Raw genomic sequence first — 24,237 nt, 5'->3', positions numbered from 1 at the left:
TGAGGCAGGAGAATCACTTGAACCCGGGAAACAGAGGTTGCACTGAGCCACTGGATTACGCCACTGCACTCCAGCCTGGGCGACAGAGCAAGAGTCCAACTCAAAAAAAAAAAAAGAAAGAGAGAGAAGATCACAGAAATAATACTAAGACCTCTGGATTATAAGACCTCTGGACTATTTGGCAGCTTTGTAGCAGCACAGGGCATGACCCACTACAAATCACAATCTGCAGCCAGCCACTATCCACCTTATGTTTTGATTTCTATCTTGAAACTGGAGCAAATACCCTTCTTTTTTTTTTTTTTTTTTTTGAGACAGAGTCTCGCACTGTCCACCGGGCTAGAATGCAATGATGCAATCTCAGCTCACTGCGACCTCCGTCTCCCAGGTTCAAGTGATTCTCCTGCCTCAGCCTCTCGAGTAGCTGGGACTATAGGTGCGTGCCACCATACCCGGCTAATTTTTTTGTATTTTTAGTTGAGACAGGGTTTCACTATGTCGGCCAGGCTGGTCTTGAACACCTGACCTCGTGATCCGCCCGCCTCAGCCTCCTAAAGTGCTGGGATTACAGGCATGAGCCACCACACCCAGTCCCTTTTTTTTTTTTTTTTTTTTTTTTTCCTGAGACTGTCTCACTCTGTCACCCAGGCTGGAATGCAGGGGTGCAATCTTGGCTCACTGCAACCTCCACTTCCCAGGTTCAAGAGATTCTCATGCCTCAGCCTCCTGAGTAGCTGGGACCACAGGTGTGTGTCACCATGCCTGGCTAATTTTTGTATTTTTAGTAGAGATGGGGTTTCACCACGTTGGCCAAGCTAGTCTTGAACTCCTGATCTCAAGTGATCTGCCCACCCAAACCTCCCAAAGTGTAGGGATCACAAAGCAAATACCCTTCTTAACTTTCTAAACTTAAGTGGACACAGTCAGCCCTCTATAATAACCACAACACCTTGCATTTATGGGTCACTTGTGACATTTTACCATTTTCCAAAGTAATAGGAATGGTGCCAGAGGGGTCCAGTTTAATCAGACACATAATGTCTCCCAGACTAGGGGTCCTGGGCAAGGCTAAAATATAATGAGCATACTGTGTTTTACAAGGAAAACACAAGCTCAGAGCCATACAGGGCCTTGGATGAACATCTGTATGGTAAGAGCAGTAAGGAGGATCAATCCAGAACTTTCTCACTGAGGCTGATAATTTGTGTAAATCTTAATTACGAGGCCATAACAAGCTTCATGATTCAGAATTTAAATAATTCTCCAGTTGAATTGGTCAATAGTTCTAAGACTTTTCAGAAATAACTAAATCTAACTCTAAACCACATTATATTATTATTGTATTATATTTCATTCTCTTAACAGATTGGTTCAGAATCACCTGTAGGGCTTATTAAAACACAGATTGCTGGGCCTCACCTCCAGAATTTCCAATTCAGTAGGGCCTGAGAATTTACATTTCTAACAGGTGTTCCAATAATACTGACACTGTTGGCCCAGACACTACACACTGAAATCCACTACTCTAAGATATGGCTAAATTTTGGAGAAGCACTACATAAACATGTGACTGGTCCCAGCCCTGGGAATCTTTTATATGGAAGCTAAAACACTGTCCATCTGGTCAAATCGCCCCAAAAGAACTCTATATTCTCTCAAAAAGGAACTCGAAATCATACAATAAGCCTTTTAAAAGCATTTTACAAAAACACATTTCCCCAGATTCCTCAGCAAACCTTATTACAATTTGTAAATTCATGCATTACAGGTGATAACACCTTAGGAACAAGTTCCTTTAATGATTCCATAATTAAGAGGCCCTAAATGTCATTATTCCAGAGGCTCCAAATTCAGATGTTCTCAGGTGCCAAGAATCTGAAGTGGAGCAGCTGGCAAACAAGAAAAGCATTCCCCTCACCCTCCCCCCACACCAAAAAAAAAAGCATTCCCTATCCAAAGCACACTAAGCTCCAACCTACTGCTCACATGAAGGAATCTGAGAGCAGAATGGTCAGACTGCAATATTTAAAAGAAGCTAAAATGGAAACTTTCAGAAGCTGCAGATGTTGATTATGAATTAAAATTTTGTTAAGCAGTATTTCTGCTCAAGAAAACATATCTGTGGACAGAATGCAGGCCACAGGTGACCAGTTTGCCAAATCTGGGTGCCGGGATACTGCGGCTGAAGAAGGTTCTATGGGTGCCATCAGCATGAATTGAGCAGCTGTCGTGTGTCAAACACTTTGCTGAGCAATGCGGTGACAAGGGGAGAAGAAACCTACTCTCTAACCTCAAAGGCTAATGAATATTTGATGCAAAATAATGGCCAAGGCTTATTACAAACAGAAGAGAGTAACTGTATAGGGATGCATTTACACCACAAAAGGACCAATAAAATGATCTTAATTATAGGTACAATGTGTGTTTTATTTAACAAGGCAAAAAAAATTAGATAAAAGGTGGAATTTAGTATTGAATATCTATCAATTAACATAATCAAACCTATAGAAATTTCTGTATTGCTTACCTGAGAGTCAAAGTTTTGCCCTGTTATGCAAATCATAAGTGTATATCATAAATATTTAATGATACTTATGAACCAAAGTACAATGACTGCTATGATAGAACGATACAAATTAAGATAAGGGTATTGAGCCCAGACATTTTCTATCTTGGAAAGAAAAGCTATATGAAAGGTTACATTCTAGTGGGATCACTCCTTGTAAACAACAAAAAAAAAAAACAAAAAAAAAAAAAGCCACAGCAACTTGGAGAGAGAAGAAAATGATAACAAGCTGCACAAATAACAAATAGCTCAGGCTATCCTCGGATTATGGCAAGAAACACAAATCATGCACTTGTTCAGCTTATCAGGAGAGCACAAACTACTTAACCATTCAACAACAAAAGGTGATGCAATTAGGCTCAAAGCCAAAGTCAAAAAAAAAAAGAGTTAATGGTCAATTTAAAGAAACACAGAAAAGTAAAATCTTCGTTATTTGGTTAGAACACTGTATTTAAGTAAGTTGTATGAATCAGTCTGCCTGAGCTAAGGAAGACATTAGTGCAGCCTGGATAATATGCTCTTTAATAAAAATAGAGCCCATGCACCTCCTAAACATGCAAGTTCTATCAGTGATGGTGGTCATATTAAGGAGATCACAGCACAGGGACCGCAATGACCAAGGCATCATTCTCTTACAGGTGGCTAGGCTAGCCCAGTAATGGCTGCAGCAGTCAGCATCTCCATAGCAATCAGTGGTCATCTCACTGCAAAAGCAATAAAATGAGCAGGTCTTCCTGTGAGCAGCCATGACCTTTACAAGTTTTACCTCCAACTTTCTCAGGAAAGGAATATTCTGGAAATTTTTCTTTGGCTGTACAAAACAAAATATGGTTTATGTTTTTATTTAGTGCCAAGATGAAATAGGTTGAATAATTCCTTTAAAACAAAAAAAAGGTGTCTCCATGTGGCCCATTTTGTTTCAAACCCAATATATTTCATTAATGAAATGGCATATCTGATTAAAGTAGAAGTTACAATGTCAGAGAAAAGTTGCTCACAAAGATGATTTGATTGTGTTAATAATCAATAATTGAAAGCATGTGGGATTCTCTATAAATGGGGTTCTTCCTGCCTGGGGATTCCTAACGAGCATAAGGGGTTCTTGCCTTGCAAACTCTCTATAAGCTCGCTCCCATGGGAGTTGACACTGCTTTGGAACCCCTAAGACCCCTTTAAATTACGTGAACTATCTCCAGAATGTAGCTTGCTTTTCTTCCCCACAAAGCCCATGAGCCAGAAACAGAAGAGAACCATACGAAGAAATCTCAACATGTTTTTCTAGTTATAATGGGGTGGCCTAGTCATTATATCAAAAGAGATCTTGTGTATATAACCACCTGATACAGTGGCAGGTGCCTGATTTCCAGGACAGGATTACGGCACTGATTCATTCAGCAACAAGGGCATTCCCTAAGCCCCACCATCTGCCAGGCACTTCTAATGCTTCAATACAATCTTTCATTTCACGATGCCCACTCCCTTCCCCTTTTACCCTGAAAGGACTGTGTGGGATGTTTTGTAAATTTAAAATTACATTTCTGTGAATATTCCTTTAATCCTTGTTTAAAATCATCCTCAAGATTACTGTAATTATCCTGTTGATTCATAACAGGAGATATTAAAAAAAAAAAAAAAAAAAAAAACACTGCCTAGAAAATGTCCCCTTTTTTCAGAGATTTTTTTTTTCTCCAAGCTGGGGTTTTATTTTTCTCAGAGGAAAATGAAATCAATAATTAAAACTGTACTGATGGCCAGATACAGTGGCTCATGCCTGTAATCCCACCACTTTGGGAAGCTGAGGCAGTAGGATAGCTTAAGCCCAGAAGTTCAAGACCAGCCTGATCAACATAGTGTGTCCCTGCCTCTACAATTAAAAAAAAAAAAAGTAGCTGGGTGGGGTGCAGCAAGCAGTGTGCACCTATAGTTCCAGTTAGTCAGTTGACTAAAGTGGGAGAATCATCTAAGCCCAGGAGTTTGAGGCTGCAGTGAGCTATACTGCACCACTGCACTTCAGCCCAGGTGACACAGTGAGACCCCCATCTCAAAAAAAAAAAAAAGAAGAAGATTGAGGAATGTATTCCGTTTTTTCAAAATACCACAACTTAGTCTTTTGTTAGTAAAGTCTTCTTTTTCAGAAGACTTTAGCCCGGTGTTCTTAGTATTGTCTGTGCCAAGGATCCCTCTGAAAACCTGAAAAAAAAGCCATGAATCCTCCCAGAAGAAAAATGGAAATACATACAAAATTGTACATACAATTTAAGGGTTTATGGATCCCTTGAATTACCGGATTAATAATTCCAGCTCCAGCCTATCAATCATTGATGACATTTAACATTAAATAACATACACAGTTTTATAAATTGTTCTCACTTCAATGCATCTTCCCTCTTTTGATTGCTTTCCCCATCATGGGGAAATAGCAAACAGCAACCTATTACTGTATAACTCCTAGTACTGACAATTTTTTAAAGTACAGTTTAAATAAGCAGTAGGTTTTTTGTTGGTGGTGATGGCTTTTATGTTTGAATTTTTAATCTAAGCACGTTTGGTAGAATAATTTTCCATTCTAATCGACATAATTAAAATAAGGCCATTGGGAATAGAATGCATACGGACATATGCACACAAAAAGAGTGATGAATCACTACCTCAAATCATCAACTGGAAAAAAAAAAAACACCTTTCAATATAAAAAATGAGAAATTTGGGATTGGAATAAAATGCACAGCAAAATATTACCTATCTACATAAAGCACAGAATAAGAAAGCTTTCTTGGAAGGAATACAAATTTTCAAAATAAAAAATAAAATGTGCCTAAAAGAATTGGGAATCACACAAGAGAAGAATCCTAAGAGAAAGTTACTGGTTAACACAGTGCCAAATTATTCAGAGAAATAAATGAGTTTGAGGACCCAGCAAATGCCATCAGATTGGCATTTAAGATGTTATTAGAGCAGTTTCAGTAGACTAGGGAAGGCAAAATTTAGATAACAAAGGGTTAAGATATCAGCACACAGGAAGGATGCAGGCAGGCTATTCTTCTGAAATCTCTGGAAGCAAAAGCAGAAAAGAGGATCTGCAAATCAAGGGGATCATGATAAAGTCAAAAGAAATCTCTGTGTGTCTGTTTTCCCTGTACTGGGCACTGAGAACACAAAGATATATGACATCCTCCACCTCCCACCCTCTAGAAGCTCATGGTCTAGGGAGAAAGACAGGTGCAAACAGATAATTACAATTCATCAAAGACAGAGAGATCTGCACACAGAATTACGGGAAAACAAGGGAGGCACCCTCAGTCCAGTCCAAAAGGACAAGAAGATGCTTCCTAAAGGGTGGTGGCTGGACAAGATATTAAAGAATGAAGAGCTATCAAGCCAGAGGGAAGGGGCATCCCAGTCAGACTGGTATTCATGAGCAAATGCATGGAAAAGCTGGTATGGTACAGAGTAAAGTACAAGGCTGGGAGTGGCAAGGGTACTGCTGCTTCCCAGTAAATTCATGCATGAAACCATCCACTGGGAAGACACCAAGGGTGAGAGCTGGCAAGGTGGAAAGGCAAGAAAGCCAAGTACCCAAGACCTTACTGAAATAAGTGACCATGGTCTGCAGGCAAGAGACAGCAGGGTGCCAGTGGACTGAGAGAACAGGGAGACTGAAGGTCTAGCAATCCCAGTAGTGTGAGAGGGACAGATGTGCAAGGTGAGTAACAAGGGCATTTCCCAGGGGGAGAGTCTGGAGTCTGAGTTCCTGGAAGTGAACCAGTCAGAATGACCCTAACACTTACTGGAATGAAAGAGGCAGAGAAGCCTCAAAGCCAGCATGGGACAACAAGGCAAGGTAGCTGAGACAATGCTAAGAGTAAACAAGGGATGATTGTAAACCAGAGGCTACGGATACTACCAAAGGGGGAAAGACAAACAGAAAAAGTGCAGTTGAGAGCCATGAAATCTAGCCCTGACTCTACCTGCTGCCTTGGGCAAGTCACATACCTTTGCCAGGCCTCCCTCTCTGAGTCTTAACTAAATGGTCATTTAGATTCCTAAAATTATATTGGACAGCTTTCCCATATAGAAGCCATAGCTTTAAGGCTGAGAAGCAGGTGTTCAGCAATTTTGTAGAAGAACTGTCTTTATTGTATTCCCTATCAGAATTCACAAATATTACACTGGTAACGTTATTACATATAGGACTTTAAAATACACAAAGCTTTTACATATTGATACAGTTCGGATATTTGTTCTCTCCAAATCTCATGTGATCCCCAGTGTTGGAGGTGGGGCCTGATGGGAAGTGTTGGGGTCATGGGGCAGATCCCTCATGAAACGCTCAATACCATTCTGAGGGGATTGAGTGAGTTTTCACTCTTAGTTCCCCCAAGATTTGGTTGTTGTGACATGATGGTTCCCCTTCACCTTCTGCCTTGAGTGAAAGCTTCCTGAGGGACTTACCAGAAGCAGATGTTGGTTCCATGCTTGATATACAGCCTGTGGAACTGTGAGCCAAATAAAACGCTTTTCTTTATAAAATACCCGGCCTCTGGGATTCTTTTACAGCAATGCGAAATAGACTAAGACACATATATTTTCTAATATGATACTAACCACTATCCTATGAGAGCTCTATAATTCCTATTTTACAGATGAAGAAACTGAGATTCCACAAAACTGAAGCAATTCCAACTTTGGATTGGTACAGTAAATCTTTTTCTCCTAATGAGAGATTCTATTTAGTATGCTTCATTGCAATAACTCATGACTTCTCAACATTTGAGTTTTTAAAATTCAATAATTCCACAAGTAAGAAAGTGCCCATTAACTGTCCTAAAGCTACATACATCATTCCAGACATCCAACAGATTACCTCACCACTAAAACGAACCAAGGAGAGTGTTTAAACTTGATTAAACTTCCATAATGTGGAAACAAAGCATTATAAATGAAAGCACATTGAAACAAGTTTGTTTATATACTTCCCCATGCTGCTCGGTGTAGAAAATGGTAGAAAAAATAGTCTCAACTCAACCAATCTACTCTTGTGCAACTGCTATAAGTAGAACACTGAGTCAGACCAGTGATTTTACTTTCCTGATAATGAGTCCTTTCTCTTTGGCTACCCTAGATAGTACTCCGTTCCCAGATTAATTATAATACCCAATTCATACCAACTACATACTAATGACTAATCAAGACAGCAAAGAAATTCCTTGGTCTTCAAAAAAAAATAGACTTCCATTATTTATTAATTATCCTTTTCTTGTTTACTCAGGCATTAAAAGTTCATTTTATAAAGAAGGATATTATTTCCTTGGTGACTGCAGAAACCTCTATTTTACTTTCTAAAATACTGGCTTCTTTTCTGAAAAATAGATCTGGCTTAATTAAAGGAATTCACATGTATCTTTTCAAGTCAGACAACTTCATAAGTTAATTCCTATAAAAGTTGAGTACAACAGATTTTATTAGGTTGGCGATGCAAAAGTAATTGCAATTTTTAACATTAAAAGTAATTGTGAAAACCACAGTTACTTTTGCACCAACCTAGTAAGTTACATGATTATTGATTCTTTTTGGTATAATTCCATGACTACCTTGTACTTTGAAATCAATGGCAAAAATGTATAAATCCATAATGATACAACATATTCTATAGGAAATTCTCCATTAGACTGCTTTTTATACCTAATGTCATTAAAAACCAATCAAATCAAAAGATAATCACAGAACAGTTAATACGTCCAAGGCATTGTACTACGTAACACCAGTAACATTTTACCCAGCAGAAAGAGTAAAATACATGAGCACTATAATTCAGCATTTACATTTAAGAGTCTGTTGCATAGCATTGTGCCTCTCAAACTGAAATAGTTAAGATCTTCATTCATAAATTGGAAGAGAAAGAGATAAATATTGCTTTCTGTGTGATAAAAAAAATTTACTAAAACCAGGTATATAGATGACAGTTTCCTCATATGCTTGAAGGAAAAGAAAGCCACATGCCAAAATCCACATAAAATGAAACCAGACACCCATGTGAAATCAAAAATATAGACGAATACTAAATGTATGACCTGAATTGTCATCTCTGGTAAATTTCATTCTCTGTCCCTGCTGGTTCATCAATCTCACTTGGCTGTTAACTACACAGAAGATTTAAGAAATATGTCAAAATTTCAATCTTGACCAAACAGAAAATGTTATGCACACGGCTCCAGCTATGAGGAGCCTGTTCATCACTTGGAAACAGTGTCTACAAACATATCTAAAGGTTTTAGAAAAATTATCCTAGGAGGGAATTTGATAGAGACTCATTAACAACAGCCTAAAAGGATTTGTGCTTTCTTTCTTAGATCTCTACTCCAGTGACTTCATTCAGCTCATTCTGAATGCAATTCATTCTGAAAACTGAAAGAGGTTAACATGTCCTTTGTGGTATAATCAGGAGGATCACTTTCAAATTCTAGGTGAACTACTCACATAAATTTCCAAGCAAGATCACCTGACTAAATGGGGTGTGCACACCAATCCCATTGCTCAGATCCTATGGTTCAAATGTTTTAATTCCAAAATACAAATCTCACTACAATACTCACTTTTAGTTTCTTGTTTAGTTTGCAGCAATATCTGTATACCATTGCCAAGTTCAGAGGTCCAAAATCTGCATAGAAACTAAGACACAAGAAAAACAAAAAGTGTAATATTTAGTAAAATATAATTTTCAGTAACATCAATGTTCATCTTTAATTTCATTAAATTTACAATCAAATTTCAATTATCTTAGGGAATAAGGGTCATTACATAACTAATCTGATCCACGGTATAATCCAAATAAGTAATGGTTTCATCCTAATGCCCTCTAGTTACTCTAACTAGTCTCTTTATAGGGAACTAGTGGTCGGGCGCAGTGGCTCACGCCTGTAATCCCAGCACTTTGGGAGGCTGAGACAGGTGGATGACCTGAGGTTGGGAGTTTGAGACCAGCCTGACCAACATGGAGAAATCCCATCTCTACTAAAAATACAAAATTTGCCAGTCATGGTGGTGCATGCCTGTAATCCCAGCACTTTGGGAGGCTGAGACAGGTGGATGACCTGAGGTTGGGAGTTTGAGACCAGCCTGACCAACATGGAGAAATCCCATCTCTACTAAAAATACAAAATTTGCCAGTCATGGTGGTGCATGCCTGTAATCCCAGCTACTCAGGAGGCTGAAGTAGGAGAATTGCTTGAACCTGGGAGGCAGAGGGTTGCGGTAAGCCAAAATTGCACCATTGCACTCCAGCCTGGGCAACAAGAGCAAAACTCTGACTCAAAAAAAAAAAAATATATATATATATATATATATAAGCAACTAGTTGGACAGTTTGAAGTTCCACCTCCTTTAATCTGCCTGCCAGACCCTCTAAGTAAACATACTGAAGAGCAGGCAAGGGAAGAACCAACAGGAATAAAACAAGTACACGGCCTGTACTACTTGCTTTCATTTCTTTATCACATATTTTAGTCATAAACTTACTTGTATACTTTGGATTCCAACTATTCCATTCAAACATAGCTCACAATTCTCAAGTATCTTATATCCAGTGGTCACTTTTCAGTTTTCATTCTGCATGAACTTTCTGTAAGACACACTGGCCCCTCCCCCTCTCTTCACCCCCTAACATCTCCAGGATACAGTCATCAATCTGTAGATCTCCTCTCTGAGCCAATGTCACAAACTTAACTGACAACCCTATGGAAAAGTGATGTCTCTTCCACTTGAGAGCTGGTGTCAGTCTTCTCCATCTCGGCTACCTGCTGGATCCACCATCTACAGGCCCTTCCGTCACCTGGAACTCAGAATATCTAAAACTCAACCCATCTTTCCTTCACATCAGCCCTCCAGACTAAAAAAACACTTTGCTTCTCCCAGTCACTCAGGCAGTAAATCTCTCAATCACCACAGGCCAACAAATAAATATTTAATTCTGATATATAAAACCAGCTACTACTCTGACTCATCCCTTCCCTTTCTCTTCCTATTTTTTCAACAGAAGTCCAGATTTTTTTTTTAATTTTGAGATGGAGTCTCATTCTGTTGCCCAGGCTGGAGTGCAGTGGTGTGATCTCGGCTCACTGCAACCTCCGCCTCCAGGTTTCAAGTGATTCCCCTGCCTCAGCCTCCCAAGTAGCTGGGACTACAGGCACATGCCACCACATCCAGCTAATTTTTTTTTTTTAATATTTTTAGTAGAGACAGGGTTTCACCATCTTGGCCAGGCTGGTCTTGAACTCCTGACCTCATGATCCACCCACCTCAGCCTCCCAAAGTGCTAGGATTACAGATGTGAGCCACCGTGCCCAGCCTGTCCAGATCCTTTCTTCTCATATCTGTACTTTTTAACTTCTCTCTCCCCTTCCCAATCATCCTGTATCCCACAACAGACAATCTTCATAAAGTCTCAATTCTCACATATCCTCCCACTATTCAAAAATGTTTAATGGTTTCTTACTGTCTTTAGAGTAACTACTCCTTGGCCCAGCAATCAAAGCCTTATACAACATTCCCCTAGCTTCCAGGCTAATCTTATCTCCTGAGATGTCCCATAGGAAATCTTCATTCCAACAAACGTCTCCATTCGTTATTCTCAAATATTCTATATGTATATGTATTCTTAATCCAAGTCTCCACTCACATTGGTCTCCTTGTCTAGAGTGTCCTCCTTGTCTTTCTGCTACACTCTACCTTGTTCAAAGTCCAGTGTAAATACTACCTTCTCCATGAAGCCTTTCCAATCACCCTGGGGAACACTACTACCTTTCTCTCAGAGTTTTCAAAACTTACCGTCTGAGTCATTCTTTTGGTCTACTACATATACCACCACATATTGCAAATTATTTTAAGTATAGATTCTACTTGATCAACTACAATGTAAGTCTCTCTGTCAGGGACTGGATCATATACTTAAGATTAAAAGAATGTCTTACATATAATACAAAACCAGAAACGAGTATTCATTATGAAATAGTGTGTTCATTAAAGCCTTAAGTTCAATTTAGTCTAGACCACAAATTTACTAAATACCAACATATTTCCAAAATCCATCCCCAAAAGACCTTTGAGTTAGTCATTTAATTTTTTTGCGGCCACCCAAATTACACTATCAGAACTATATCATTACATTACATAAAATCTGCCAGTAGCCACTTGCCTTAGATAAATAAAGAATACTGAACTTGTGTATCTTATCCCTGTTAGGCAAGTTGGTAATATTTTGGAACTTGTATTACAGGTGGCACCAAATTTAGCTGTCCCTGTACCCAGGCTTCACAAGAAGAACACAGAGATGCCAAAGAAGCAAAGCTGCAGTGATTCCAAATAAAAGTTCTGGACTCATTTTCTTAAGTTCCCAGTGTGGTGTTGTGTTGTGTTGTAAATGTAAGCAAAATACCCACAAATCCAAAATGAACTATACCTGTAACCCCATTACTGACAAGTCCAAGACAAGTCAATAAAAACGAACTCAAAAGAACCAAAATGAAGAGTACAGGCGTAACTCATTTGATTGCACTTCACTTTACCATGCTCACATTGAAAACCTGTGCCAACCCTGCACCAAGCAAGCCTATCAGTTCCAGTTCTCCAACAGCATGTGCTCACTTCAGGTCTCTGCTTCAACATTTGGTAACTCTTACAGTATTTTAAATTTTCATTATTATTGTATCCACTATGATGGTCAGTGATCTTTGATGTTACCACTGTAATTGTTTTGGGTTGCCACAAACTATACCCATATAAGATGGCAAACTTAATTGATAAATGTCATGTATGTTCTGACCACTTCACCAACTAGCCATTTCCCCACCTCTCTCCCTCTCCTTGGGCCTCCCTATTTCCTGAGACACAACAATATTGAAATTAGGCCAATTAATAACCCTATAATGACCTCTCGGTGTTCAAGTGCAAGGAAAAGTCACACGTGGTTCACTTTAAATCAAAAGGTATAAATGATTAAGCTTAGTGAAGAAGGTATGTTGAAAGCCAAGACAGACCAAAAGCTAAGCCCCTTGCTCCAAACAGCCAAACAGTGAATGCAAAGAAAAAGTTCTTGAAGGAAATTAATAGTGCTACCCCAGTAAACACATGAATGATAAGAAAACACAATAGCTTTATTGCTGATACGAACAAAGGTTTAGTGATCTGGATAGAAGATGAAACCAGCCACAACTTTCCCTTAAGCCAAGGCCTCATCCAAAGTAAGGCCCTAATTCTCTTCAATTCTATGGAGGCTAAGACAGGTGAGGAAGCTGCAAAAGTATGAGGTTAGCAGAGGTTGGCTCATAAGGTTATAGGAGGAGGTCAACATATTAACAGTCACAGGAGTTTGGAATATGTTGATTCCAACCCTCATGGATAACGTGGGGGGGTTTAAGATGTCAAGGATAGAAGTAACTGCAAATGTGGTGGAAATGTCAAGAGAATTAAAATTAGAAGTAGGGCCTAAAGATTTAACTTAATTACTGAGTTCTCACGACAAAACTTGAATGAGGAGTTGCTTCTCATTCAAGTTCATCATGCTCACACCTTTTGCTCATGAATGAGCAAAGAAACCGGTTTCTTGAGATGGAATTTACTCCTGTTGAAGATGCTGTGAATATTGTTGAAACGACAACAAAAAATTTAGAATGTTACACATACTTAGTCAATAAAGCAGCAACAGGGTTTAACTCCAATTTTGAAATAAGCTCTACTTTACGTAAAATGCTATCAAATAGCATCTCATGCTACAGAGAAATCTTTCATGAAAGAAGAGTCAGTCAATCAGTATGGCAAATGGCACTGTTGTCTTATTTTAAGAAATTGCCACAGCCACCCCAACCTTCAGCAACCACCACCCTGATCAGAAGCCATCACACATTGGGGCAAGACCCTCCACCAGCAAGATGGTTACAACTCACTGAAAGCTCAGATGATCATTAGCATTTTTTAGCAATAAAGTATTTTTAGCTAAAGTATATATGTTGCTTTCTTAGACACAATGCTATTACACACTTAACAGACCAGAGTATAGTATAAACATAACTTTTATATGTACTGAGAAGCCAAAGAAACTTGTGTGACTTGCTTTATTGCAGTATTTATTGTGGTGGTCTAGAACCAAGCCTGCAGTATCTCCATGGTATGCCTGTGTATAAATTTGCACCTACCAGCATTGATTAAGGTAACCTTTCTTCTATAGAAGAGATTTTCCTATCCTTGGGTTAATAGAAGCAACACTTTTGACTAATGTACCTTGTTTTTTTCTACTTGAATATGAATATTGACACTGGTAGAATTTGAAGTTAAATTTGAAATTTTTAGCTATGCTTATTTCAGCTTTTGTTTTGTTTGTTTGCTTGTTGGTTGAGAGAGAATTTCAATCGTGTTGCCCAGGCTGGAGTACAATAGTGTGATCTCAGTTCACCACAACCTTCGCCTCCCAGGTTCAAGCGATTCTCCTGCCTCAGCCTCCCTAGTAGCTGGGATTACAGGCATGAGCCACCATGCCCAGCTAATTTTTTGTATTTTTAGTAGAGACAGGGTCTCTCCATGTTGGTCAGGCTGGTCTCGAACTCCTGACCTCAGGTGATCCGCCCACCTCGGCCTCCCGAAGTGCTGGGATTTACAGGCATGAGCCACTGCTCCCAGCCTATTTCAGCTTTTTAAACTCACTTTGAACAATTTTTGGAAAGCAAAAATAATTCAAGTTATCCATAAAAATCCTAGAGAAACCAATCCAGCAACACATCAAAAAGTTCATTCATCACAATCAAGTAAGTAGGCTTGATTCCTGGAATACAAGTTTGATTCAGCATATGCGAACCAATCAATGTGATGCACCACATTAACAGAATTAAAAATAAAAAACATGTGATCATCTCAAAGACAGGGAAAAAGCTTTTGATAAAATCCAACATCAGTTCATGATAAAAATCTTTAACAAACTGGGCATCAAAGGAACATATCTCAAAATAATAAGAGCCATCTATGACAAACCCACAACCAATATCATACTGAATAAATAAAAGCTGGAAGAATTCCCTTTAAGAAATGAAACAAGAGTAGGATGCCCACTCTTACCACGCCTGTTTAACCTAGTACTAGAAGTCCTAGCCAGAGCAAGCAACCAAAGAAAAAAATAAAAGGCATTTAAATAGGAAAATAAGGCAAACTATCTCTTTTCACTAATGATATAATTATATACCTAGAAAATCCTAATGACTCTGCCAAAAGGCTCCTGGAGCTGATAAACAACTTCAATAAGTTTTTAGGATACAAAATCAATGTACAAAAATTAGTATCATTTCCATACATCAATAACATTCAAGCTAAGAGTCAAATCAAAAATGTAATCCCAGTTACAACAACCACAAAAAAAAAACAAAAACTAAAATTCCTAGGAATACATCTAACTAAGATGAAAGATCTCTATAAGGAGAACTACAAACACTGCTAAAAGGAATCATAGACGACACAAATGAAAAAATGTTCCATGCTCATGGATTGGAAGAATCAATATGGCTAAAATCGCCATATTGTCCAAAGCAATCTACAGATTCAACACTATTCCTATTGTACTACCAATACCACTTTTCACAGAATTAGGAAAAAAAAAACTATTCTAAAATTCACATGAAACCAAAAAGAGGCCAAATAGCCAAAGCAATAAGCAAAAAGAACGAAGCTGGAGGCTTCACATTACCCAACTTCAAACTCTATTCAAAGGTTACAATAACCAAAACAGCGTGGAACTGATACAAAAACAGACACGTAGAACAATGAAACATTATAGAGAACCCAGAAATAAACCTGTACACCTACAGCCATCTGATCTGCAACAAAATCAACAGAAATAAGCAATGGAGAAAGGATTTCCTTTTCAATAAATGGTGCTGGGATAGCTGGCTAGCCAAATGCAAAAGAATGAAACTATCACTATATACAAAACTATCTATCATTATATCTATACATTATATCATTATATCTATATAGATAGATATATCATTATCTACCTATACAAAAATTAATTCAAGATAGATTAAAGATGTAAATGTAAGATCTCAAACTAAATATCCCAGAAGAGGCCAGGAGCTGTGGCTCATGCTTATAAAATAGCAGTTTGGGAGGCCAAAGCAGGAGGATTGTTTCAGCTCAGGAGTTTGAGACTAGCCTGGGCAACAGAGGGAGACTCTATCACTACAAAAAAACTTTAGGCTGGGTGCAGTGGCTCACACCTGTAATCCCAACACTTTGAGAGGCTGAGGCAGGCTGTTTGCTTGACCCCAGGAGTTCAAGACCAGCCTATGCAACATGGCAAAACCCATTTCTACCAAAAAAATACAAAACTTAGCTGGGTGTGGTAGTGCATGCCTATAGTCACAAGTACTTGGGAGGCTGAGGTGGGAGAATTGCTTGAGCCCAGGAGGTCGAGGCTGTAGTGAGTTCTGATGGCACCACTGCGCTCCAGCCTGGGTGACAAAGTGAGACCCTGTCTCCAAAAAAAAAAAATTTTTTTTTAATTAGTCAGCTGAGGTGGCATATACTTATAGTCCTAGCTACTTGGGAGGCTGAGGCCGGAGGATCACTTGAGCCCAGAAGGTCAAGGCTGCCGTGAGCCATGATTATGCCACAGCACTCCAACTTAGGTGACAGAGCAAGACCTTGTTTCAAAAAAAAAAAAAAGACAATTTTAGAAGAAAACCTAGGAAATATCACTCTAAATTTGGCCTCAGGAAAGAACTTATGACTAAGTCCTCAAAAAACAAACATTGACAAGTGGGACCTAATTAAACTAAAGAGCTTCCAAACAGCAAAAGAAACTATCAACAGAGTAAACATACAACATAGAGAAGTGAAAAAAAATTCACAGACTACGTATCTGACAAAGGTCTAATATCTAGAATCCATGAGGAACTTAGACAATTGAACAAGCAAAAAATAACCCCATTAAAAAATGAGCAAAAGACATGAACAGATACATCTCAGAAGAAGAAATACAAGCACTCAGCACATGAAAAAATGATCAATATCACTAATCATCAGAGAAACACAAATCAAAGCCACAATGAGACACCATCTCACATCAGTCAGAATATTACTAAAAAGTCAGAAAACAACAGATACTGGCGAAGCTGAAGAGAAAAGGGGATGCTTATACAATGCTGGCGAGAATCTAAATTAGTTCAGCCACCGTTAAAAGCAGTTTGGAGATTTCTCAAAAAACTTAGAACTACCATTCAACCCAGCAATCCCATTACTGGGTATATAATAAATCATTCTACCTTTGCAGCCACACAGATGCAGCTAGAGGCTATTATCCTAAATGAAGTAATGCAGAAACAGAAAACCAAATATCACATGTTCTCATTTGTAAGTGGGAACTACACATTGGGTACTCACAGACAAAAAGACGGCAACAATAGATACAGAGGACTACTGGAGCGGGGAGGGAAGGATAAAGTGCTGAAAAACTAACTACTGGGAACGATACTCACTACCTGGGTGACAGGATCATTTATACCCCAAACCTTAGCATCACACGATATGCTTGTATACAAACCTGCACATGTATCCCTGAATCTAAAATAAAAGTTGAATTTTTTTAAAAAAGAATTCATCAAATTCCAGTTTCATACAAACCATTACAGGCCAACTTCAATCTCAAATTCAAAGATATACAATTTCTAACAATCAGATTGGCTTAACCACACATACTTTTGAAAGCAGTATGATTCACATATGAACCTATTTCACCAAACACCAGGAAATAAAATTGGTATACTACGATAACACAGGAAAAAGTAAATCAAATACAGACATCATCCTTAAGTTGGTCTGTACTCTCCAACATGGTAGCCACTAGTCAAGGCTATTTAAATTTAAATTAATTAAGGCGAAACAAATTAAAAATTCTTCAATTGGCCAGGTGTGGTGGCTCACGCCTGTAATCCCAGCACTTTGAGAGGCGGAGGCAGTCAGATCACCTGAGGTCAGGAGTTCAAGACCAGCCTGGCAACATGGTGAAACCCCATCTCTACTAAAAATACAAAAATCAGCCTGGCGTGGTAGCAGACACCTATAATCCCAGCTACTTGGGAGGCTGAGGCAAGAGAATTGCTTAAACCTGGGAGGCGGAGGTTGCAGTGAGCCGAGATCACGCCATTGCACTCCAGCCTGGGCGACAAGAGCAAGAATTTGTATCAAAAAAAAAAAAAAAACTTCAATTATTTATTATTTCAAATGTGTTCAAAAGCCACAAAGTAGCTAATGGCTACAAAATTCAACAGTAATCTGCACTGATGGACAATACCGATCAAGATGAAAGACGTATCAAAATAACTATAAAAGATAAAAGAAATTGCCAAATACCACAAACGAAGGATAGATAAAATGTTTGAAGACTATCCTCTCCCTTCAAGGGCCCACTTATTTCCCAACAGTGGATTAGGCCCTGGTCACTTTTATTCTGTTTTGTTCAAGAGAGTCATATTTACAAAAAGCCAGTTGGGACTTAGAACATGAGAGAATGGAAAAATAGGTGAGGATCTAGTTCCCACCCTCCTTCACTGTCTCTCAAAAAGACAGCTTGTTTTAAGAGCAGGCTGCTATCCAAAGAGAGCAACAATGAAGAAGTTACGCCTCTTTTTTGGCAACGGCCTCAAGTTAAAGGTGGAAAAAAAAATAAGCAATCCTAACCCAGAGGACTCCCCACCCCACAGTATGTTGAAGCTCAGTGGCCAGCCTGTATATCCCACAAAAAAATGGATGAGCTTCAAGTTACACTAAAAAAATTCAGGCAAAAGTTTTGCACAACCAAGAGTAATTCTGAGTAAGTCTTCAAAAGTCAGAATTGTCACAGACAAATGTGAAGACAACAAGCTTCTATCTTAAGGTCATTTGATACAATAGTTATAAGAATATGCATTTAAAATAAAGTCTTACATCTATAGCTTTCTAGCTTACTATTAATAAATACATTTTTAAAGTCAGGATCATTGAAAAAATGCTGATAGTTGCTCACACTATGCTGGGTTATCACCAACTTTGGTATAATGAAATACTGTGAATAAAGAAGACATCTTCCAACAACATGCTCCTTTGTAAGAACCTTCTTCACCAGAGTTGAGGGAAAAATGAAAACATGCCGGGTGCAGTGGATCACACCTGTAATCCCAGCACTTTGGGAGGCCGAGATGGGCGGATCACGAGGTCAGGAGATCAAGACCATCCTGGCTAATGCAGTGAAACCCCGCCTCCAAAAAAAAAAAAAAAATGAAAACATACTTATAATCTATACTATTAGCTAGAGGGAAATCCGAAATAAAAATTAATTGATAATCAATTAAAATAAGTCAAATGTATTAGAAAGTAGAAAATATCTATTTGGGCAGCTTGGAACAAAAGCAGGGTGGAAGAAGAGAAAAGAAAAGTCATCAACCAGGGGATAGTGAAAAGGGAAGAGATGGTAGAAATAAGCCCTTTAGAGACTCTATTAAGAAATCTGAGGGTTGAGTGCACTCCTAAACTTGAAGTTAATGATGATGGACAGAGTCTTCCCCACTCTGGCATTTCCTAGGAAAAGGGCTCCAGAGCCACAGCCATGCAAGAGTCCCCACTTTGTCTTTGGAAGACGGGAGGAGTCTTTTGGTCTCATGTGGCCAGGGAAAAACATGGACATTATTTCAGAGTACCCATGGCTTCATTTCCAAATGAATGAACAAACGAACAAATGATTCTCTCTACCTATTTGCAAATTTCTTCTAAGAAGATTAGCAAATTGTGGGTCAATGCCTAGAATGAAACTCATGAACTATTAAGTGAAAATTTGTCCATCCATCTTTTATTCAGTAAGTGTAAATAACTAAAATCAAACCCTTCTCTGTTTTGATGTGAAAGAAGCTAGAAGAATTGGAGCATTTGGAGTCCTGCAAGTGGAGGAGGAAGGAGGTTCATCTCCTTATTGGGAGAACAAAGAAAAGGGAGCCCAAGCTCATAGCACACGTTCACGAGGGTAGGATCACCCTCTACCCAACAGGTGCTGGTCCTGCAAATGTGAAGGGACAGAGAAGCCGGACCTAGAAGCCTTGCTGTCTTACTCAACATGTGTATCTCTTCTCACAAGATTTATGAAGTTTATGACATACCATTATTTTGTCTTCGGTTTTTCTAATAAATCATAATTTAAGTGAGTCAATTCCCAGAGGAATCATTGTTTGAAGTACTGTTATACCTTATTCTACCAATTAGAAGCTTCATGTGAAAATTTCCCACTCCTCGGCAAAAAGATAAGCTACATTCCAAGCGTTGCCCATTTAATCAACAAAACTTGGGACTACCTATTCTGAGCAAGACATTACAAGTTAGCATATTCATCACAGAGTACTTGCAGTACAAAAAAAAATTAACTGCTGTAAAAATAGGATGAATAAATCCTGTAAGATCATTATAAGGCATGCCAACATTTCAATGTTTTAACAGCACTGCTGACATTTTTTGTCTCTTCATTCACTTGCTTACTCAAATAGTTACTAAAAGTCTATTGGCCACCCATCCCTACCCACAAGGGGCTCACTACCTACTGAGAAGACAAGTAAAGATATTATTAAAATGTGATAAATGCTAAGATAGCAGCAATATCCTCCAAAGCACAATGAAATCATATATATATATATATATATCGTGTGAGTGTGTGTGTGTGTGTGTGTGTGTGTGTCCCCGAAAATTTTGTTGAAATTGATCAGCAATGCCTCTAGGCTACATATCACCTAATACTTTCCCTATCACTAGAATACTATCAGTACCCCTCCAGTCAGATGATGAAGTTTCTGTATGAGATAGGATCATTATGGCTGAACTCATAATGATCACATTTTAAGGTCTTAACTGCACAATGAATACCAACCTCAGATAAGGGCACTAGTCTAGAGCTTTTGTTCAAGCCCTTTAGCATAACCACCCACAGTCACACTGATGCCAACTTCTTGGGGAAGAGTGGCTGCACATCTAACAAGCTTCCCACGCACATAGCAGTCTGATGTAGAACTAAAGACCACTGGGTGCCAAAAGGTTCCGGTGCCAATTTGGTCACTCGATGTCCCTAATCTGGTGTCATAGCCTCTCTGAGACTCCACATCCTCATCTATCAGATGAAGCCACTGAATTAGACAGCTCATAAAGTGCTTTCCAGCTCTTAAATAGTATCACATATCACAGTTCTGACCAATATGTAGAGTCTACAGAGCGTATAACTCTAGTTATCCCTATTGGACAAGCCCATTCAACTGTTCAAATGTTTCTCAAGGTCTACCTGCCCTGTTTGTTGTACTCTGTTCTATCTGTCCTCTCAGTGCATTGGGTCTGGATAGAGAAGACATTTCCCTCAGAGTGTCCTTAGGGAAGGAAAAGAACACAGCTTTTTCCCTGAAATTCACTGTTTTCTGCACAGCCAGAAAGCAAACCCACAGACTAGAAAGTAGCTACATGAATTAGGAAACTTGACATTATTATTACTTTCTCATCTGCAAGAAGTTTGACATTCGTTGAGATCATAAAGGAAGAAGAGAACCCCAATATAAACTATCAGTTCTGTCCCTTGATACATTGTCTAGGTTTCTAAGAAAGTTCAGGTTTACAACAGCAGAGTGTGAGGAACCATTCTCCACTTATTACTTTCTTAACCCGAGGCAAATACCAGTCAGGTGTCAGCTGTTGTTCCTGTAAAATGGGTGAGTGCTCTCACTTTGCCTTAAAGCCAAACCACAGACCAGATGGGACCAAGGAACTTTCCAGCATCAGGGTCTGTCATTCTGTGATAGCCCTCTTTAGAGAAAGTCAATTAATAAAAACTCCCTTAGAGACTCAAATTAATGAAAACAAAAGGAGACTTCTTCAGGAATGCAGTGGTAAAATTAAAATTCACTCCCACAGAAACATTCCCAAGCAGTGTAAATTAGCCTCATTATTCAATGGCTAGTACTGAAGGCAGGACAGCTACACAGACAGTATCAGCATAGCTCTGTTAGAAAACAGAATGATGAGCGATCCTCCATACATAAAAGGCTAACCTCACATTTCATAAAGTGACTAAGGATCTCAAAAGAAAAATAATTACTCTAAAATTTGTGGTGAGGATCACATTACCTCTCTAAGCTTTTGGAATTAAAACCAAAACCCTTACCTTGCCTGGAAGGTCCTGGGTGGTACAGCCCCTAAAAATCTCTCTTTAGAGCCTAATTTTGCATGTACCATTTCCCCTCATTTTGTAACGAGGAAGCTCCAGCCACAGGATTTATTTTAGTTCCTGCCACCTTACTGGCCTAGTTAATATCTATTCATCCTTTATGTCTCAGCCCCACCACCATTTCCACTTCCCCAGCCCCTGCTCCCAGCACCACCACCCTGGACTCTGCCACCAGCTCCTTTGTTTTGTGCTTTCAAAGAACTGTGGGTCTTTCCTTCAGGGCACTTGCAGAGAATCTCAAGTCTGAACATTTGATTTGTACCCTCCCTACCACCCACTGGACTACAAGCTCCATGAGGACAGGGCTGGCTTAAAATGGGCTCGCTATTGTATCCCTAGCACCTGCCACAGAGATGACTGAGTAAATGAAAGATTGTGATGTGGTCGGTTCATACGCAAAAATACTTCCTTATTCCATTCTAAATCCTTCTAAACTGTATCCAGGTTAAATGTGGGAAGAGATATCACATATCACATCTTATAAGCTTTGGGTACAAAATAAGACTAAATTGACAAAAATGACCTAAGAAGAAAGGGACAGTCAGGTACTGAGAGTGGCAAGATCCTCCACCCTCTCCAGCATAGGAAGGTTAGGCACATTCCCACAGCCTTCCCTGACAGCCACACCTTTGTTACTGGCATGCTCCAAGTGTGGCCTGCTCCAGAAGTAAGCCCACTCTGACTATTCATCACCTCAACTCCTTTTTTCTCAGGAGCCCCTTTGATTCTGAGAGTCTTACCAAGTTAAAATCAACTTAAGCATTTACTTACGGGTTTTCTAGAGCTGTAAGTGATCTGCTCTTGGGAACTGTGGAACAAAGTACAACATTTAACACTAGTGAAGGGGTCTAGGAAGGCACTATGGTATTTTACAAACCCACCATCATTCACAGCTTCCTAGAAGAGTCCTGTTTAAATATTTTCTTTATCGCATGCTTACAAAAGATAGAATATTTTTAATATTTCAGATTAATTCCACTGGTAAGAGACAGAAGTTTGATTACCATTACTAATGTAAATGCTATATTAGTTCCAAACTCCCAGAAGAAAAATGTACAGATTAAGAAATACATTATACTGGGATCCCTGATTCCGAAATCCCACCAATCTGGTATATAAGTAAGAATCACAAGTAAACCAACAACAAAGTTGTTCTGTTTCTTCTAAAGCCCACCCCACAAACCCATGCCATTCAGCGGTTTATAAGAACGTCATAGTCTCATTCGAAGTCTAAATTTGTCTTTCTTTGTACGTAATGCTAATACAGTATGATATCTGGTTTCTATGCCCAGAGAATATCAGACTCATCAGCAGGTCATAGGGAGGAGGCGGCTGTGAATGGCCAGGACATTGACAGCCATGTCAAAAGCAAATGAAACAAGCAGCACCTAGAAAGCACCCAACTCAATAGTGTTAAGTCATCAATAAAAATTGGCTGAATATATTAAAACCACTTAAAAAAAATAAATAAGATGTGTAACAATCAGGGGCTATGCAGCATATGAGCGAGAAGCCCTATTCTTTAGGAGCCAGTAAAACTACTCCTGAATTACTGTGAGACTGCTCAATATGTCCATAATGATGTGTATGACAGAAAAAACATAAATCGTGATCAATACATTTTTTTTGAGACAGGGTCTCAATCTGCCACCCAGGTTGAGTGCAGTGGCATGCTCATGGCTCACCTCCTGAGCTCAAGTGATCCTCCCACCTCAGCCTCCAGAGTAGCTGGGACTACAGGCATGTGGAACATGCCTGCCTAATTTTTGTATTTTTTGTAGAGACAGGCTTCAGCATGTTGCTCAAGCAATCTGCCCACCTTGGCCTCCCAAAGCACTGGGATTACAGGTGTGAGCCACTGTGCCTGGCCAGTAAATTCTTTAAGAAGGCAGAAATGTGTATTCATTTTAGAAAGGTTTCCATAAATTATTTAAATTATAAAACTTGGATATTTCAGAATGTAATTTTCCAATTCTCTGTAGAAGTTTTCTCACTGAAATGCCACATTTCCAGACAGACAAAACTGAATAAAAGTAATACTAAAGTACATCAATCATGGAGACCAAATTTGAAATAAACCACCTTTTCCAGTTCTCAAAAGAAAATGAAATCTTACTAAAAAAAGGAGCCTAACCTGGCAAATTCTTCAATTTGTCACTAGGATGTGACCATATTTAAGACCAAAAAATTAAACTAACAATAAAGGAAATATCTTACTCAAATTTATAGTTTACACAAATTATTTCTACTAAAGGAATTCACAGTCAACAACAAATAATTGTGATCACTTAACAGATGTTTTCAATATAGGAATTAAAAAGAAATTACTTAGGCAAGTAGTGAAGGTACAGGAATCCTCAGTAAGGTTTTCTTTTTAAAGAAAAGCAGCCCTAAAATCATTTCCTTTTCTAAC

At 38.9% G+C, this 24,237-nt stretch overlaps 1 protein-coding gene across 4 annotated transcripts in view; it reads right to left on the bottom strand.

Annotated features, from left to right (window-relative positions):
* The window catches only part of CDC14A (cell division cycle 14A), a 179,987-nt gene that overhangs the window by 144,223 nt on the left and 11,527 nt on the right, over positions 1-24,237 (bottom strand). For 3 of the 4 annotated variants that reach the window (XM_064371087.1, XM_012466467.2, XM_012466466.2), the window contains exon 3: positions 9,160-9,235. In XM_064371087.1, coding sequence (XP_064227157.1) covers positions 9,160-9,235 — 76 coding nt within the window. Of the gene's footprint in view, positions 1-9,159; positions 9,236-22,595; positions 22,633-24,237 lie in introns of all 4 variants that reach the window. The other variant, XM_064371088.1, reaches the window with a different exon arrangement.

This window comes from Aotus nancymaae, unplaced genomic scaffold (assembly GCF_030222135.1).
Source record: "Aotus nancymaae isolate 86718 unplaced genomic scaffold, 86718_ANA_hifiasm-v0.15.2.pri h1tg000117l, whole genome shotgun sequence".
NCBI classification, from domain to species: Eukaryota; Metazoa; Chordata; class Mammalia; order Primates; family Aotidae; genus Aotus; species Aotus nancymaae.
This window is presented reverse-complemented; position numbering and strand designations above follow the sequence as displayed.